At 35.9% G+C, this 18,471-nt stretch overlaps 3 protein-coding genes across 4 annotated transcripts; 1 reads left to right on the plus strand and 2 right to left on the minus strand.

Moving 5' to 3' along the window:
- Window positions 1–1,062: 1,062 nt before the first annotated feature.
- Window positions 1,063–4,381, plus strand: LOC116134226 (receptor like protein 27-like). The gene is made up of 3 exons (XM_031419897.1): window positions 1,063–1,524; window positions 2,219–2,332; window positions 2,435–4,381. Exons 1-3 carry the CDS (start codon window positions 1,063–1,065, stop codon window positions 4,379–4,381), a joined length of 2,523 nt encoding a protein of 840 aa, XP_031275757.1.
- A 393-nt stretch (window positions 4,382–4,774) lies between these two features.
- Window positions 4,775–10,835, minus strand: LOC116134320 (serine/threonine-protein phosphatase 7-like). Of its 2 annotated transcripts, none has more exons than XM_031420006.1 (10): window positions 10,681–10,835; window positions 10,296–10,459; window positions 10,162–10,212; window positions 9,146–9,784; window positions 8,335–8,805; window positions 7,680–7,820; window positions 6,717–6,815; window positions 6,443–6,577; window positions 5,549–5,717; window positions 4,775–5,468 (listed from the first exon to the last, which is right to left on the minus strand). In XM_031420006.1, exons 1-10 carry the CDS (start codon window positions 10,772–10,774, stop codon window positions 5,446–5,448), a joined length of 1,986 nt encoding a protein of 661 aa, XP_031275866.1. In that variant the 5' UTR covers window positions 10,775–10,835; the 3' UTR covers window positions 4,775–5,445. The 2 variants fall into 2 exon arrangements, with proteins under 2 accessions (XP_031275866.1, XP_031275867.1); XM_031420007.1 differs by having other exon boundaries at window positions 4,775–5,482; window positions 10,681–10,834.
- A 232-nt stretch (window positions 10,836–11,067) lies between these two features.
- LOC116134252 (protein MAIN-LIKE 2-like) lies at window positions 11,068–14,019 on the minus strand. The gene is made up of 5 exons (XM_031419924.1): window positions 13,402–14,019; window positions 12,730–13,097; window positions 12,020–12,181; window positions 11,539–11,934; window positions 11,068–11,442 (listed from the first exon to the last, which is right to left on the minus strand). The coding sequence occupies exons 1-5, from the start codon at window positions 13,790–13,792 to the stop codon at window positions 11,248–11,250; spliced, it is 1,512 nt and encodes a 503-aa protein (XP_031275784.1). The 5' UTR covers window positions 13,793–14,019; the 3' UTR covers window positions 11,068–11,247.
- Between the last annotated feature and the right edge of the window lie 4,452 nt (window positions 14,020–18,471).

The following is an 18,471-nucleotide window of genomic DNA, read 5'->3' on the forward strand; positions in this document are numbered from 1 at the left end:
GTTCATGGAAAAAAATTGGATTGGACCAAGTATGCCTATACTTTTCTTCCATACATACGTTAACTTGGAAAAGAAATGTTCACAATTATTGTATACCCCATATTCTAATTTACAAATCTTTGTCCAAGATCCGTCAATTTAGGAACTAAATTGTCCAAATTGTCATCCCTAATCTTATTTATTTTGACATCTTAAAGTTTCTATCACCCTTGAAGAATGAGGAGGCCAAAATGTAGACATTTGATACAATTGACTAAGAAAATAAACAGTGACATTTGATACAATTGACTGAGAAAATAAACAGTGATCTTTAATTTGTCGGCCAATTTGATAATATTGGATTTGACTAAAAAGAGAGCATATCATTAACCAGGCATATTCAAACCAAAAAAATGAATTTTTTAATGTCTCCACCATGGACTTGACCACTACATATAAAGGCGAACGACTTCCATCTATCAAAGTCTGGTATAAAGACAAATTAATATTCAAAAGATTTAAATAAATACTTCTTCATCATATTTTATTAAGGATTTATGTTTATTAAAAGATAATATAGTAATCTTATTCTCATCTCAAGTCCGTCTGTACAATCTTTTTGCATCATCAATCGATTTTTTGATCAAATTTTATATTTTTCTATAAAGTTTAGTGATAAACAGTGACACTAACCTTTACTGACGTATATTAAAAATAGACATCGTTGAGTATTTCAATCTTTTCATCATTTTTATCTTTTAATAGATGAAAATTCTTAATCCAATATGGCGAAAAGCAGAGTGTTTGTTATTTTCAAATCTTTTAGGTACAACTTTGTCTTGTAGCAAACTTTGGTATATGTAAGTCGTTTCACCACATATAAATTAAATAGTAGGATTTGACTAGCTACAGGGGAAAAAAATTATTTCTCCTAGGAAAAAATTGAACTCCACTAACGACAATGGAAAAAAGTTAACCCACGGATAAGGAACTTCAATATATTGTTGTAAGAGATACGCTAAATTTCACTTCTCCTCTTCACTCTTACTTGCTTTTCGAAGGCTAATATTTTGAAGCTTCATCATGAGATCCTTCTTCAATCTAGTCTTGTTTTTCATTTACTTGTTCTTTGTTATCTCGTTCTTTCATTTGCATGTCACCCATTCTTCTTCTTCTTTAGTGCAGCGGTTGTGCCACAACGATGAAAGCTATGCCTTGTTGCAGTTCAAGGATAGCTTTATCATTGACAGGTCTGCTTCTGATGAATCTTCTGCTTATCCAAAAGTGTCTTCATGGAGGCTCGGAGGAGAAAATGGTGATTGTTGTTCATGGGATGGCATCGAGTGTGATGAAAATACTGGTCATGTAATTGGCCTAAAACTCAACAGCAGTTGTCTTTTTGGCTCTTTCAACTCTAATAGCACTCTTTTCCTCCTTTCCCACCTTCAAAAACTTGATCTGTCTGATAATCATTTTAATAGCTCTGAAATCCCATCAGGTTTTGGACACCTTACAGAGTTGACATATCTTGATCTCTCACATTCTGTATTTTCTGGCCAAATCCCATCGGAAATATCTCAATTGTCCAACTTGGTCTCTTTATCTCTGAATATGCCACCTTTAGAAGATCCATTTGTTGGAGTTGTCGACTACTTCAGCATTAATGGGTAACGGAGACGCACTCGGGGGTCCCGCTGACCGGTGAGCGGGCGGGGGTCGCGGGGGCAGCGCCCCCGAGCCCGTAGGCGGTTTTGGGCTTTTCCATGTATAACCGCTGTAGGATTCCTTTAAGTTATTAATTCCTTTTTGGGTTGGGCTTAGGAATAGGAATTCTAGTAAAACTAGGTTTAATCCCTTAAACCTTGTATATATAAACATTCTTTTCTCTTGTTATGGGCGTGAGAACAATTCATTGTAAACGAGAGAGGTGAGGCATATTGCAATAATATTGACTCAGCTGGACGTAGCCTACATTGGGTGAACCAGGGTAAATCGCGCGTATTACATTCTTTGTTTACTGTTTGTTTTGTTTAACTATTATTATTTTGTTCCTGTTGCTTCTCTATTTCGTTCACCATTGAAGCTCTGTAAGCCTGATCTGAAAAGTTTAGTTCATAACTTAACTCACCTAAAGGAACTTGATCTCGGCTTTGTCGTAATGAATTCAATTAATGCCCTCCAAACCTTGTCAAATATGACTTCTTTGACATCTATTGGTCTTGAATCTTGTTCATTGCAGGGGGAATTCCCAGAAAGAATTTTCCATTTCCCAAATCTCACAAGACTTAAGCTAGCCTGGAACAAGGATCTGAGAGGTAAGCTTCCTGAATTTCATTTCTGCAGTCCTCTTAAGGTAATTGATGTTTCAAACACAAGTTTCTTTGGTGAGGTACCTTTTTCAATTGGAAATCTTGATTCTTTAGAGCAACTTGATATTTCCCTGTGTAATTTCCAGGGATTCATTCCATCTTCACTTGAAAACCTTACCCAGCTCAAGTATTTAGACCTTTCAAACAACAACTTCACTGCCCGAACTCTTTCTTCCTTGCCTGTGGTTGGAAAGCTTACCAAACTCACTGTCTTAGAGCTTAAAGCAATCAATTTGTATGGTGAAATTCCATCTGAACTATTCAAACTCACCCAGTTGCAAACATTGGACCTTTCTTCCAATAAGTTGGACGGCCTTATTCCAAGCTCAATCTCTAAACTCAAGAATATTGAATATCTCGGCTTCTATGGCAATAACTTGAGTGGTCCAATGGAGCTAGAAATGTTTTTAATGCTAAAAAAGTTGAAGAGATTACTGTTATCATATAACAATTTAACAGTACTCACTTCGAATATCAGTAGTAATGCTTCTCTTGAATTGCTGGGATTGGCTTCATGCAACTTAGATAAGTTCCCAGATTTCCTAAAAAACCAAGAAAGTTTGGAGTGGCTAGACCTGTCTCACAACCATATCAGTGGTCAAATACCTCAATGGTTGTGGAATACAAGTGTAAACACTCTCGACTATCTCAACCTTTCTTTTAATTCCTTAACAGGCTTTGATCGGCATTCAGTTGTTCTTCCATGGGAACACCTACGCACGTTAGACCTAAGGTTTAACATGCTCGAAGGATCTCTCCCAATTCCAGCAAAATCTATGTATACTCTTTTTTATTTGGCCTCCAACAACAAATTCGTTGGCGAAATTTCACCGTTGATATGTAGTCAAAGTTCGCTTCAAGTCCTTGATCTATCTAATAACAATCTGAGTGGAGTTCTTCCTCAATGTTTAGGCAACTTAAGCGATTCTTTGGTTGTTTTGAATCTCAGAAACAACTCCTTTCATGGCCACATTCCTCAAACATTTACAGATGAATGCCAGTTGAAGTCGATTGATATTGGTCATAATCAATTACACGGGCAAGTGGCAAGATCATTGGCCAATTGTAAAATGCTCGAGTTTCTTGATTTTGAGAACAACCATATGTACGAGATTTTCCCATCTTGGTTAGGAAATCTTCCAGAGTTAAGAGTTCTCAGTCTAAGCTCGAACAAATTTCATGGTGAAATAGGAGATCCTGCGTTTGGATTTGAGTTTCCCAACATTCATGTCATTGATCTCTCCCACAATAGTTTTCAAGGTAGGCTACCATATGAGTACTTCCAATCCTGGAAAGCATTAAAAGTCATTGATGTTGACCAGCAGGCAGCATATATGCAAGAAAGCATGGTTCGCATTGCCTACTCCTTTGGCATGTATGATGACGCCAACTATCACTATTCATTGACAATAAATAACAAAGGAATTGAAAGGATGTACTCAGAGATTTCAAAAGCCTTGAAAGCCATTGATTTTTCATACAATAACTTTGAAGGAGAGATTCCAACATCCATTGGCAACTTAAAGGGGCTGCATTTGCTCGATTTTTCAAACAACAATCTCTCGGGTCAGATTCCATCATCCTTGAAGGAATTGAAGAATCTTGAATCATTGGAATTGTCATATAACAAATTTTCGGGACATATTCCTCAAGAACTAAAACAGCTCAACTTTCTGGAATTCTTCAATGTCTCTCATAACCATCTTATAGGACCTATACCACAAGGGGTGCAGTTTGATACATTTCAGAATGATTCGTACAAGGGAAACGTGGGTTTGTGTGGACCTCCTCTCTCAAAGCCTTGTGGTAATACGAAGACCTCCTCAAAAGCACCTTCAACTACCGTTGGAAAGGATCAAAATGTGAGGTCTCAAGATGGATTTGTATGGAAGATTATAGTTACAATGGGATTCGGCAGTGGGTTAGTAGTTGGAGTTATCATTGAATGCAACAAGATATTCATCAAAAATTGGTTTGTGAAGACTTTCAGGAGGCAACATTTTAGAAAAGGGGTTTGCAAAGGAAGGAAATAAATCTAAGTCACGAAACTCGGGTTTTTTCCTTTTCTTGACTTCTTCAAGACTGTGACAGCATGTTTTACTTGGTCTTCAGTTTTTCTTTTACAGTACTGAAATGTATTTAAACCTTATGAAATGAAAATTTTAAGTTACAATATTTCATTTTTCCATGTATCTATCTATGATAAGGATGAAGTTTGCACTTGATTCTCTACAATAAGATCCAAAGTTTATAAAATCATATGACAAACATAGGTTACAGCAACAGAACATGGAAGATGACAGAAATTACTATGCAATTTATATAGCTTGAAATATAAGGCAAATTATGTTACTTAGTTACACCCAAAACAAAAAATATGATATTACAACATACATGATCTTTTTATTATTTTATTGCTTTGGAAATCAACTAAAGAAAGTATAAGATTTCTTTTGAAGGGGGTATGAATAACATAGTTGACAGAAAGAATCTTATAGATGTTAATTAAAATTGAAACAAGAAACAGATAGATAATTTATCAAAAAGCATATCAAATTTGGTTTTCTTCTTGCCTGTGTAAGTTGCATTGCAATCTGTTCCTTGCCATTGTTACTCATTGTCTCTGAACTTGAATCTTGGTATCTAATCCAGATCTCTGAGGAAGCAAACATTCATCCCTAGGCTATAAACTCTCCTAAACAATATTACACTCTCAAACAAAAGAAGACTCGTAAGTGAACATCAACTTTTCAAAAATCTTTATCTCATCCCATGTTGCCGATTCACCTCTTCCATATCTTCTAATGCTTCTTCTTCTCCATCGCATGCACTGCTACTTTTATACTGGCAGTCGTGAGTAGCACTTTACCCCTCACTTTACATCAATCGATTCATAACGCACAGAATTGAGCAAAACTTCAAGATTATATTCCAACACTAATCATCCACCTTTAAATTCTTCAATACTCCCCTGTTGATTATTATCTTTTACATTTGTTGACTTTGAAAACTATTGCCCCCTTGAAGTTCCTCTCGCATCATAAATCGCTTGCTGCCTGGTACTTTCTGTTACGCAGCTGCACTTGACTTCTGAGTTCTAAATTCTGACATTCTTGTAACCTGTATTCATGAACCTGTTGTGTTTCATGAGCATATGATAAATATCCATAGTCAATGAAAAAATATGTTCTAAGCAATACCTTTGCCATGACCTTTGCGAGATGATTGCTGTAAAAGAGTACTTAACATGTCTTCCATCCTCTTTGAGCGATCACCCTGCTCCTTTCGTAACTCTTCAACAAGGCTCTCTAGTTGTTTGATTTTTTCTCCTTGAGCTAGCATCTTTTTGTTGAGTTCTATGTTGGTCTCCTATTTATTCCAAGATTAAGAGAGAGAGAGAGAGAGAGAATCCAAAAGATACTTCAATACTTCAGCATATTAGATTTCGAGAAAAACATTCTCAACCCAGAAGTCATAAAGAAGATACACCAAAACACAATTAATTCAGGATTTGATTATCATGATATATTCATCAACGATATCTATTTAGCTTTAAGCTTTTGGCTGTATAACTATTAAAGTGACATAGGTAAGTAAAACAGAATATAACTTTCACCATATACAAATCCAATGATTGCTAAATAATAGTAAAAATTTATAATGAATTCAAAATAGCTATATTTGAAACAAGAAAATAAACACAAGGTGCCATAAACCATTCTATGTCACTAATAAATTTGCTAAGTGAAATCAGCAGTCTCAAACCTATGGTGTACATGACAAGTTTAATCACAATTGGTTCACCACTCCAACCTTGATACAGATTTAATTAAACAAAAACAGTGAACCACACTCAATATTTCAATCAAATTCATTCAATCTGTGATTGGTTCGATCAATGATCACAACTGGACCTCAATCTAGTCAGATTATAATGAATTATTCAGTCACTGCAACAACCCTAACTCTGTTTTCAAGGCAGAATCATACAATAAATAAGCATTATATTTTGTTAAGTCATTAACATATTATAATAAAATTAAATATATGAAACAAATGATTTACAATTCTTGAAAGCAATATTACCAACTTACCATCAAAGTCATGTCACGTCCTTCAATTGCATTCGTTGATGTCAAGTCATGTTCCTCCTCTGAATCCGTCGATACAAAGTCTTCTGCTCCATCTGAATCAAAGTCTTCGTATAGAAAACTATCATAAAAAGGTACCTATGAAACAAATAGAATCAGATAACAAAGAAAACTTTTAACAAGATTATATATAATCTCCTGAATCTACAGCCAGATATCTTAACCATGCTGAAATTCATCCACATCAGAGACATAGGAAACAACGATAGATTCCTACCTCAGGTCTTTTTGCAGCTTTGAGTGGCAGGAACATAGGAGAATCATACTTAGGAGGCTTTATGACTGCATATGCTCCTACATTATCAAATCCACCGAACTGCATATGAAAAGGCATCAACTTTATCAGATCTAGTTTATCCTGAAGATATAAAATGATACTCACATATTTGGAAGTTACAAGGGAAATCACGTTTTTTGTTCTTAATATTAGCTAGTTTAAACTCCAGTGCTACAAGGAACGAGGTTCCTAGAACCAACCAACTGAAGTTAAACATCATACCAAATTCTAGTCCTTTAAATCCTCCAATTAAAATATATGAATGACCCAGAACATTATGGGATTTATAGCTACACGGAAAATGGAAATTAGCTGTCCAATGTACCAGATATTGACCAGCTACTGCAGACAGGAGATCTGTTTGTTCATTTGGTAAATATTGAACAATTGGACAGAAGTCATCTGATCACAAATAAGAATTGATAGACATGGATACACCTTAAAAATTATCTGAACATAATGCGTACATTTAGAGAACAGAGACAGATCCCTGCCATGCCCGGTAAAGATTCATTTAATCCATTAGTTATAACAAAGTCAAGTCAAAAACTCTGATCATGTTATATGTTTGATAAAAAAGAAATGGAAGCACAAAAATTCCTTCACTTATTTAAAAATTAAATACATATCAACAATCCAAAGTTCAAGGAAACAAGAAGTCATCATATCCCCACATTACAGCTTTACCTTTGCACACAAAGCCAAATGATAGGAAAATCAAATGACACATTGTCAAAACTATCCTTTCCCACATATGAACTCCAAGAAAATTGAGATTGATAAAAAAAATTCAAACCCATTGTAGCTCCCCATGTTGTCAAGACAAATAACAGAGGAATATGATGAACTAAAACTACAAGGTAAAACTAGAAGAGTAGAGGATACAGCAAGAAAATATTGAACCTGTTGGTAACTTGGAGCAGTGAACAAAGTATATAGTTGCCCTGATGCTACATCATGGTCTTTGCTGTACCCATTCAATAAATTTCTAGAATCTTCCTGACCAGTCCTTGCATCAGGACCCTCATGTGATCTTATAATCAACTGCAACAGCAACAGACAATAGCTCATCTTAGAATAGCAGTTCTTAATGTTAATAACAGTCAAAATAGATAGGGAGGGAGGGAGAGAGAAAAAGAGAACTTCCTACCAAACAAATATTGCATTTTGAATACCTAAATATGTCATTTCTTAAACTTGTAGCTTTCACATTGTTTTGTTTTTCTCAGAATAAAAAAAAAAAAGAAGGAAAAAATAATAGCTTTGGCCTTAAATTTTGAGAAAAATAGATTTTAGAGCACCAAAGAACAAAATAACTGAGGAACCAAAAGAAAAATCAAAACTCATGAAGGATGCTTCTACTTCAAATAAGAACAAAAGAAACATGCAATAGTGAGATATGGTAGTAGAACACGATGAGATATTATGTGAGTTATCTGTTAGGTAGACATAAATATAACTGATATAGAATATATAAAAAAAGCTGAGGCAAGTTTGTGGTAAATTTGAGTAACTAATAATAAACGTTCACTCAATTTAAAGACTTTTAGTCTGTTACCTTTAAATTGTTTTCACTTAAGAACTCCTCAGTATAATCAGGACCCCAAAGTAGACCTGATCTTTTATCTTTGTTTTCTCTGATCCCAGTTTCCAAAGATGGGTCAGACCATAGAACATCAGCCAATAAACTATTTTCAGGCACATCTTCAAGAAATCTATTAACTTTAGCTAGCTCCTTTAAAGAACCCAAACATAAAGTATTCAACTTTCTTCTCTTTACGCCTTGAGAACTTTTTGCACTGCCACTGCCTTCACTACGAAATAGTCCCCCATGTGTTGTGTAAATGCTACTAGCTATGACTGAGGCCAATGGAAATGCTTTGAAACTCTCCAAGCATTTATCATAGACACTTTTGCACTCCTTTAAGCCAAATTTGGTGCATATCTCTGACCAGAAACCATTTGTCAATGTGCAATCTTTTGATTCATGATTTCCACGGAGTAAAAATACCCTATGAGGAATCAGGACCTGTAATTCAGAAATTTAACTAAAGTGAAAAAGAAAAAAGAAAAATATAATTATAGTTAAATTTAAATTCAAACACAACCAAAAAGGCAAAAAAAAAGGGGAAAAAAAAAAAAAAAACAGAATGCTAAGTTAGCATGTAGCTTGCCTAACAAGACAAAAAACAACCTATCCACCAGCATACAACAGTCTGCACATAAAGGCACGCACAAAGACATGTATAACATGAAGTTATATTTAATTTTCTAATGTTTCCTTTCACTCTTGTGTGCCAAATCAAAGACAAATTTAGAATGACCATTAATAAAGTAAACCAAATATAAATATAGCATCTTCATCATACCTTCCAAGCCAACAAAACTAGAAGTACTTCCAAACCCCATGAACCTCCACCAACATAATTACCATTGAAGATGAAATATCGACGATCAGATGGAAATCCAGTATTTTCTTCAAAAAGAGCAATCAGGTCATGGAACTGTCCATGTATGTCACCAACTATAATAACTTCTGAGTCCTCTCTAACATGGACTTTCACACAATTCTTTTCACCTCTCATGATTTTCGAAGCAGCATTAATCAATTTTTTCGCTACAGTGACAGGCATTACGTTATAGAACTCCTTTGGGTCTTTCCATGAAGACCACTTTAAGGTTGAAATAAGAACTTGAATCCACTCCAGGGTTATACGTCCATTTCGAGGCCATGAAATACAGGGCTTACAGGATGCTTCACCAGAAAGGTCATATTCCTTGCTCTGGCTCTCTAATTCCCCAACTAACAGCCTCTCATTAGTTGTTAAAGCAACTTCGGCTTGAAGTTCCTTAAGTACACCTAGCTGAGTTGAGTCAAGCACACTTTGTTTACTGATTACATTGCATGCACCTCTTAACATCCCCAGAACTGCTTGCTTCCACTGTTCATCTAAGTCCTGAAAAGTCATCTCACTTGCATAATCAAATATCTGCTTGGCCACAGCCACCTGCAGATTATATTGCAATCATTCAGTAAAAAAGAATTAGACTCTTTTCTTCATTAAGTAAGAGACAAGTAGCAACAGCAGAAAAAATAAACCTTATCTTAAAACCTATATGATTATAAGCTCTAGTACTTTCTTCACCAGGATACAAGACGAAGTCCAGTATTAACCAACACTGTTCAGACAAAAGTGAAACGAAGCAATATGATAAAAAGGGCTTTAAATGAAAGTATTATGGATTTGTAGATTACAACATCATACATTTAAAGGCCATATGCCAGAGTCATTTCTCTCCATAGATTGATTTACTTCATTCCATTTCATTTCAGTTCTATCCTAACCTAATTATCCAACTCTCAATCAAAACAAATAATTCTTACCATGCCGTCAACACTAGAACACCATAACTGGTCCACATCCGTCTCTGTAACCTGTAATATTCAACATATTACTACAAAACCATTCAATAAGCATGAAAAAATGAAGTAATAATCTTTTTATAGTCTCTATTTACCGGCTTCGTTCGGGCATTGACCACTCCAAATGCTATTTCGAAAATCATAAATACACGGCGAAGATTCTCATCACTTAAAGTAACCAAATCCATTTCTTTATTGATGATTCCCATAATCTCTCTGAACTCATCAACGTCCCCTTGCAATAGGAGGAGGTCCATTTCTAATCAACAAAATTACAACAAAAAAATTTTCAATATCATTTTTTAATTATCAAAAAGTACAAGATCTTTTGTACTAAAGACACATGGTAAAAATTGAAGAACAAAAAGGAATGCAAAAATAGCGTAATGATAAGGAGATTTAACGCAAACTAAACAAGAATAACAAGGATCCAAACTGAGATCTATCAAAAGCAGAAGTTAGAGAGAGAGTGAAACTCACCGGTGATGGAGCACTTGCCGGAGAAATTGCCTTGAGAATCACCGAAGTAAGATCGGGAACGAATTTGATTGTCGGTTACTGGGACGAGAGACATTCGCAGATAAACGACATTGTCGTTATACTCCAATCGGTATTAAGTTGTATGTCGTTTAACTCAATTATTTTTCGAAGGGATAGATTTTTCATGCAGCCGTCTATATTTGAGTTCAATTACATGTAAACCCTCCTGGTTTAGAAATTTCACATTTTCCTTCCTGACAAAATTAGTGAAATTCCAAAAAAAATCTGACTACTTCTGGAAGGAAATTTATTATGATTTTCGTTATTTTACAACATTTTTATGATTTTTGTGGCATCTAGAAGTAAAGCAGACAATAGTGACTGGATATCGTTTATTCAATGGTTCAAATACACTATATCATCGCAATAATAGAAAGTTTTTCTGAAGATGTTAGATTGCACAAAGAATACAATTGATTCAAATAATTTGGCTAAATTAATAGATAAAATATACATTGCCAGTTAGCAAAGCTGGTAAACTAGTACAGAAACGGCACTCTGACAACTCTAGACATCCTCATCGATCAAATCATCTTCACTGGATCTCTTCCGCTTCTCGAGCGCCTTGAAACCTTCGATTCGATTCGCCAGAAATCTATCTACTACTGCTTTAATCTTCTCCAATGCTACCTTGTTTTTCAAACTCAAGTCTTCTGTTGATGCTGCATATGCTATTTCTTGTATTTTTATCATTTCGGCAACCTGTGAAAGTCATATATAATACAATATACTTTACTTTGGCCAGAGAGACCATTAATCATGGATTAAAGAAAGTAGGAAAGAAAAGAGGATCCTTACCGATTCTTGAAACTGAGACGGAACAAATGCTTGCCTATGAAGCTTTTTCCTGGTAATTTTTGAGTACCACCAAATGTATTCAGTTTCATCCACATCCTCCCCACCTACCACACCGCGCACAATATTTTGGTGGCGAGTTGACCACTCTTGCAACTCTAAATCCATTTTTTTGGATGACTCTATCTCTGTATCAAGTTCATTACTCTTACTCTCACGTCGCTGCACATCTAGTGGAATTGATTGACGCAACCCAAACTGCCTCAAACAACGATCAGGCAAATGCCATTCAGCTTTATCCATACAAATTATGATTGTTCTAGATTTTCCCAGAATAAGATCTCCTCTAATCTCCTCTGGTATACTGCCATCCAAATTCGCGTAAGGAGTCCAATTAATCTGTTTGTACCAATCTGGGCCATCAGATGTCAAGCAATAAAAAACTACATAACAACCTCTAATTTGACCAAGTTAAAACACTTACATCAGTTGGCTCCAGTGCATCCAATTTCTGTCTGTACATAACTACATCGGATTTAGCTTGATTATTCAGTTTTCCTTTCCAACGAAGAGCAAGTGGAAATTGATGGGACAAATCTTGCTTAAGCTCTGGTCGGCCAATGTTCAGGTGAAAATAACTCCAACACTGAAAAAAGTGCTTTATATAATTAATCCAGACTTTCCAAAAAAGTTATTAATATAGCAACATTTCAAAAGCTTTGCCACATTAAGTCCCATTAATAGAATGATTCATTCAACAAAAGCTGCTGATATAGATATTAAACATAAGATTTGTAAAATTTTCACCAGTTTAACATTTTCCTATAATAAGTTGTACATCTTACGTTATAATTCATATTTGTAGCAACTAAATAATTAAGTCAAGCAACTCAGGCATTTAGTTTGCTCTACAAGGTATGGGATATAATTCTTAAGTCCAACTACTAGGAGAAAAGTCATAACCACTACTTTCCAAAGAATGTAGGTTCAGCAAGGACCCCAGTTTCTAATACGAGTTTGCTAAGCAAGGTCCAGGAAGTGGTAACAAGTTTCATATCTCACATTAAAAAGGTCACATGGATCCTACCACAAGTTTCGCATATATTATCTTCATGTATCAATACTACTTGATAGAATTTACCCTGCACGAAACATAAAATTTAAAATTTGAACAGAAAATGAAATGCAAGTTACCTGTAACAGCGTCAAGGAGCCACTGATGGTACCTTGAGATTTCGTAGAAGCTTTACCAAGCTGTCTATACAAGAATGCTAGAGCTGCCGCACCCCATGCATACTTCCCAGCATTTTCAAAGTCCTTGAACAATGGAAGGTACAGAAGTGGGACAAGATTCCCCGACGTTGTAGCAAATATCGTGCTTCCCACCAAATACAGCAGAAATGCGCGAGTCCGTTGCTCAACTTCTTCATTACTAGCATCTTTCGGACAATCAGAAAAATTATCTTTCAACCAACTCAGTTTCACCATTCCACCCTTTATCTCCTTAGCATCCGAATTCGGAACTTTCCCCAATAAATCTCCACAAATTTCCATATGAGAACCTGATGCAACGCAACCAAATAAATAAACTAAATAACATTTTAGAGAACAACTCAAATTCATTAAGAAATAACTCTAGAATCCACCAGCACTCCTCAACTCAGGTTCCTTGAATCATCCCCCGACAAAAGTGTTTCCAAACGAAACTTTCCGCAAATTTACAAATGAAACTATATGATACAATTGCGAAGTAATAAACCTCCAATATATATCATGCCACTGATGCATTATTTTAGAAACCGTTGAAATTGAATCTATCTATAATAATATTAAAGGGCAGAGGATGGTAAGTTTTCTTTCCAGTACCTGACATACTGTTATCTCTCACTACGGCTTCTCCGTCAACGCGTAGTCCGATAATTCGCGCCACCTCATCGAGAGTGATCGTTATCTCACCGTGCGGTAAATGAAAGGTGTTGGTTTCTCTTCTCCACCGTTCAACCAAAGCAGAAATCAGCGGATTGTTCAAACTAATTTGCCCGATCAATCTGAAATGTCCGAATCCTGCTTTGGTCACCAACTCGATTTGCTTCTTTGTGAGCTTCCAGCCGTCGATTTTCGATGTGTGTTCGTGACATCTCAGCGTGCCACGGTCTTGGCCCTCCCAAATCGCCGATGAAACGTGTTGCTCTTGGTCGTACAGGACTATCGGGTCCATTGGACCCGGATAACTCGTCAGCGGTTCCACAAGATCCATTTTCGAATAATTGTAAGCAGAAGAATTTAATTGAAAATCGGACCTATAGAAAAGACCGACGACAAAGAAATCGCCGGAGATATAGTGTGGAGAAGTCGCCGAAGTGATTGGTTGGAAACGAGATGCAGAAGATTAGGGTTTTCATTGTCGGTTTCTGGGATTGGAGATTTTGGTGAGGATGTACGACGTCGTCGTTTTCATGTAATTATAGTTGTGATATACGTCGTTTTATTTTTGTATTGTAGCTTGTAGGGTATATGGTTTGGAGTTGGGAAAAGCACGGGGACGTACTAGACAGACAGAAATTAGTGGGTTTTTGTAAACAATGGGGAGTTTTATGATATTATGATACAAGTTACAGGCAAGGTTTTAAAACTCACTTAAAATGTAGATAGATTTTATGGGTTATTGCAAATGATGGGGAGTTTTATGATATTATGAAACAACTTAGAGGCAAGGTTTTAAAACTTTCTTAAAATGTATGTAGAATTTAGTGGGTTATTGCAAACGATGGGGAGTTTATGATATTATGAAACAACTTAGAGGCAAGGTTTTAAAACTTTCTTAAAATGTATGTAGAATTTAGTGGGTTATTGCAAACGATGGGGAGTTTATGATATTATGAAACAACTTAGAGGCAAGGTTTTAAAACCTGGCCCGGGGTAAAACCCAGCAAAGTGGCCAAGTCCCGGGTTGACCAATTAAACCGGTTTTACCAAGGGGTCAAACCAGTGATGTCAACATGTCCAAATGTTTGAATCTAGCAAAAACACCCCTAAAATTCTCATAAGTCACTACATGTTTTAAATCTTGCAAAAAAAACCCCAAACTACACCGTCGGCGTCGACAACCCAAGCTAAATAGGGCATGTTTCCGGCGTCGACAACACACCCCATCACCATGAAAACTCTCCCCTCAACCTCCTGAAAAAAACCCATCTCACCCCACCCCCATTCACCTCTCTAATCGCTGGCAACAACCCGTTGTTGTCGTCAATTGATTTTTGCTATTTTCAGTCATTTCACTCACCAAAATTCACCTACGTCGCCACCTTTCGACTCGCTGACCCTTCCTCTTCAAAACCCCCAACATTCCAACCACCAACTGTTCGTCAATCGTCATCCTAATCTCTAGGGTATTCCATGAACATTCAAAATTGGTAACCCACCCATGAAGGCCTCGGGTCTTGGTTGAATCGGTTCAACTGGCTGGGTTGGGTTGGGCTGGGCCAGGTTTTAAAACACTGCTATGAGGCAATCATAATTTTGTACATATCCAAGTATTTGAGTTAATTACATTTTATTTGTATGATTTCAGTCAACTCACATCAAAGACAGTATTTTAACGAGCAATGCTAGTTGTACAAAGACACATACAAATGGGGCAATCTTCGAAAGACTAAAGACAATCTTTACCCTTGATTTTCATGATTTCTCTCTCTCTCTCTTTTTTTTTACCCTTGATTTCGATTTCTCTCTCTTCTCTTTTTGTTTTTTCTTTGTTTTTTCTTCTTGTGATGTCACTTTGTAACCCCTTTGTATGAGTCTTTGTAAGGATATCATTTTTATTTAATATAGTATATTTCAGTCCTTGAATTATAGACATCGAAGAATAGTATCTAACATGAATCTTGTGTACGAGGGTAATGCTATCCTTAAACTGCAATTTAGTGAATTATACAATACACAAGTGCACCTTATGGAAATTACCTTACTTCCTTCAAATTTACCCTAACAGTTGAACAGAAGTACTAAAACTAGGAAAATGATAGAGCCACCAAAGTTGCGCACTGAATCTGTGCACCGAATGACATGGTAAAATCTTGACCGTTGATTAATATTAATTGATAATAAATCAACGGTCAGGATTTTGCCACGTCATTCGGTTACAAATTCGATACACAAACTTCGGTGGCTGTACGTAACTCCTAAAACTATAGTACTTAGTTTACTGAAACTACAAGGTGAAAAAGGAATTAAATCCTAAATATTTTAATGTATACCGTCTTATTTTGTTAATTAAAGAACAAGGAATTAATTCCCAAAATTTTAATGTTATTCCCAATATTTAGAGAACGTGCTACTTAAGTTCACTGAACATGTGTCAACCCTTAATTTGAATCGATTCTTGTTTTTCTATTGTTATGCAGAATCATAAATTTTAGAATAAAAGACAGTTCTGACCCAAGGTTTCGCGAATCTGGAATGTTACGCAGAATCGATAAATTTTAGAATAAAGACATGTTCTGACCCAAGGTTTCGCGAATCTGGAATTTATAAACATGGGTGGGAACTTAGAGATTCGCGAAACCTTGGGTGGGAACATGTCTTTATTCTAAATTAATTTCATGATGCAAAGACTGTTCCAGGTTAATTTATGCTTAACCAGCATCTAGAAAATTCTGATTCAGCCATGCGTCAAGTAAAGATTGCTAATTTGTTCGTTCCAGCACTATATATATTGAATGTACCGTAGCAGTGTCTACACACAACACTAAATATCAATTTTTCATCTTCTTCAATCAGTTACCGTTTTGAGTATGGCTGAAACACTTGTTTCCATTATTTGGAGCAGTTGTCTCAATCGCTAGTCAAGAGTTGAAGTAGTGGCGGGTGTTGATGACGACGTCCGAAAGCTCACAGCAATTTCCGTCCATACGAGCTGTGCTTGAAGATGCAGAGAGCAAACAATTCAAGGACAATGGTGAGGGATTGGCTAGATAAGCTTAAAGAGGCATCTTATGACATAGACGATGTGTTGGATGATGGAACACTTCTATTGGGAAATACAACTTAGGATGTTGAAAATGCTTCCAAGCCTTTGAGAAAGGTATGTTCACTCATCCCTTGTTATCACGTTCATTTTGGACAAATTGGCATGCGTCATGATATTCTCTCAATATAAAAGATCGAGTAAAACGCTGATGCTGTGTGCTATGGAAAAAAATATGTTTGGTTTTAGTTTGAAAGAGGGCACGGTAGAAATAAGAGACCAGTGACTGCATTTTTATGATGTCAATGGTCCATGGAAGAGATGATGATAAGGATGAATTACTAAACAAGTTGTTGAATGGAATAGTCATGACCAACATCTCTATCATTTCTATTGTAGGGATGGGAGGAATAGGTAAGACTACTCTTGCTCAATTAGCTTTTAATGATGATAAAGTAAAAGCCATTTGATGAAAGGATATGGGTATGTGTCTCAGCACTTTCAAGAGACAAGGGTTGCAAAAGCAATCCTCGAATCTCTGTGAAAGTTTCTCAGAAGGGGCATTGGTTGAATTAGAAATATTTTGCAAAAGATAAGTCTATCTCTAGAGAGAAAAGAGTTTTTTCGTCCTTGATGATGTATGGACTGAGGATCCCAAAGATTGGGAACAATTGATGATTGTTTTGAAATATGGTTCCCAAGGAAGTAGAATTCTAGTTACCACACGTAAGCAAAATGTTGCCAAAACTATAGGAGCCACCACAGATCATGTTAGGGACATTACCATAAATGAGTCTTGGTCGCTATTTAGTCAAATTGCATTTTTAGGTGAAGGCAGTGAAAAATTAAAGATATTGTAGAAAAATTGCAGCCAATGCAAAGGCTTACCTCTGCTATAAAAACCTTAGAAGCCTCTTGCGTTTCAAAACAAATATTGGTGAGTGGCAAAGTGTTTAGAAAAGTGAAATGTGGAAATAGAACAGGTAGAGAGAGGGATTTTTCACCTTTACTATTAAGCTATTATGATTTGCCTTTTACATTGAAAAAGTGCTTCTCATATTGTGCTATCTTTCCAAAAGATTAGAGATAGAAAAAGATGATTAATTAAATTATGGATGGCGCAAAGTTATCTTAGGGATGAGCGAAACCAGGACATGGAGTTAATTGGGGAAGAGTATTTTGAAAACTTAGCAATGCGCTCTTTTTTTCAAGACTTTAAGAAAAATGAATATGATGGTAGCATAGAGTTGTAAGATGCATGATAGTGCATGATTTTGCTCAACTTCTTAACAAAATGAATGTTTAAGTATAAAGACTGATAATTAGTTGAGTCTCAGTTAAAGTCTCTTTCAAAAAAGCTCGACACTCAATGGTAATACTTAGAGGAGAACGAGACTCGTTTCTACAAGCATTGTAATGAAAATAAATTGCGTAGCCTTGGTTAGTGTCAAGTGAGCAGCATCCAACTCTATCCAATCGTTCATAACTTAAGTCTACGAGCATTACAGTTTGGTGCCTATAATAAAATGTCATTTTTTGGGTGCTATTCAAGAAATAACTCGAGAAATAAAAAGATGAGACATTTGAGGTATCTTGATTTATTTTAATGAGAACTAAAAGAATTGCCGAAGGAATTGTGTGATTTATATAACTTACAAACGTTAAACGTTGCCAATTGTTATGGTCTAACAAAATTACCTCAAGAGATGGGGAAGTTAATCAACTTGAGGCATAATAATTAATACTGATGGAGTAGAATACATGCCAAAAGGAATTGAAGGATTAACTTGTCTTCGAACTTTGAAAGATCTTGTATTGAGTAGTAGTAGCCATGCGGGTAAAGCGTGTAGTATTGAAACTTTGAAAACTTGACAAATCTTCGGTTTGGTATTTTGGGTTAGAAAATGTGGGAGATGTCAGTGAAGTTAAGCGAGCAAACCTTTGGAATAAGACAAGCCTCCTCTCTT

Source organism: Pistacia vera, unplaced genomic scaffold, assembly GCF_008641045.1.
Source record: "Pistacia vera cultivar Batoury unplaced genomic scaffold, PisVer_v2 Contig284, whole genome shotgun sequence".
Taxonomy (NCBI): Eukaryota; Viridiplantae; Streptophyta; class Magnoliopsida; order Sapindales; family Anacardiaceae; genus Pistacia; species Pistacia vera.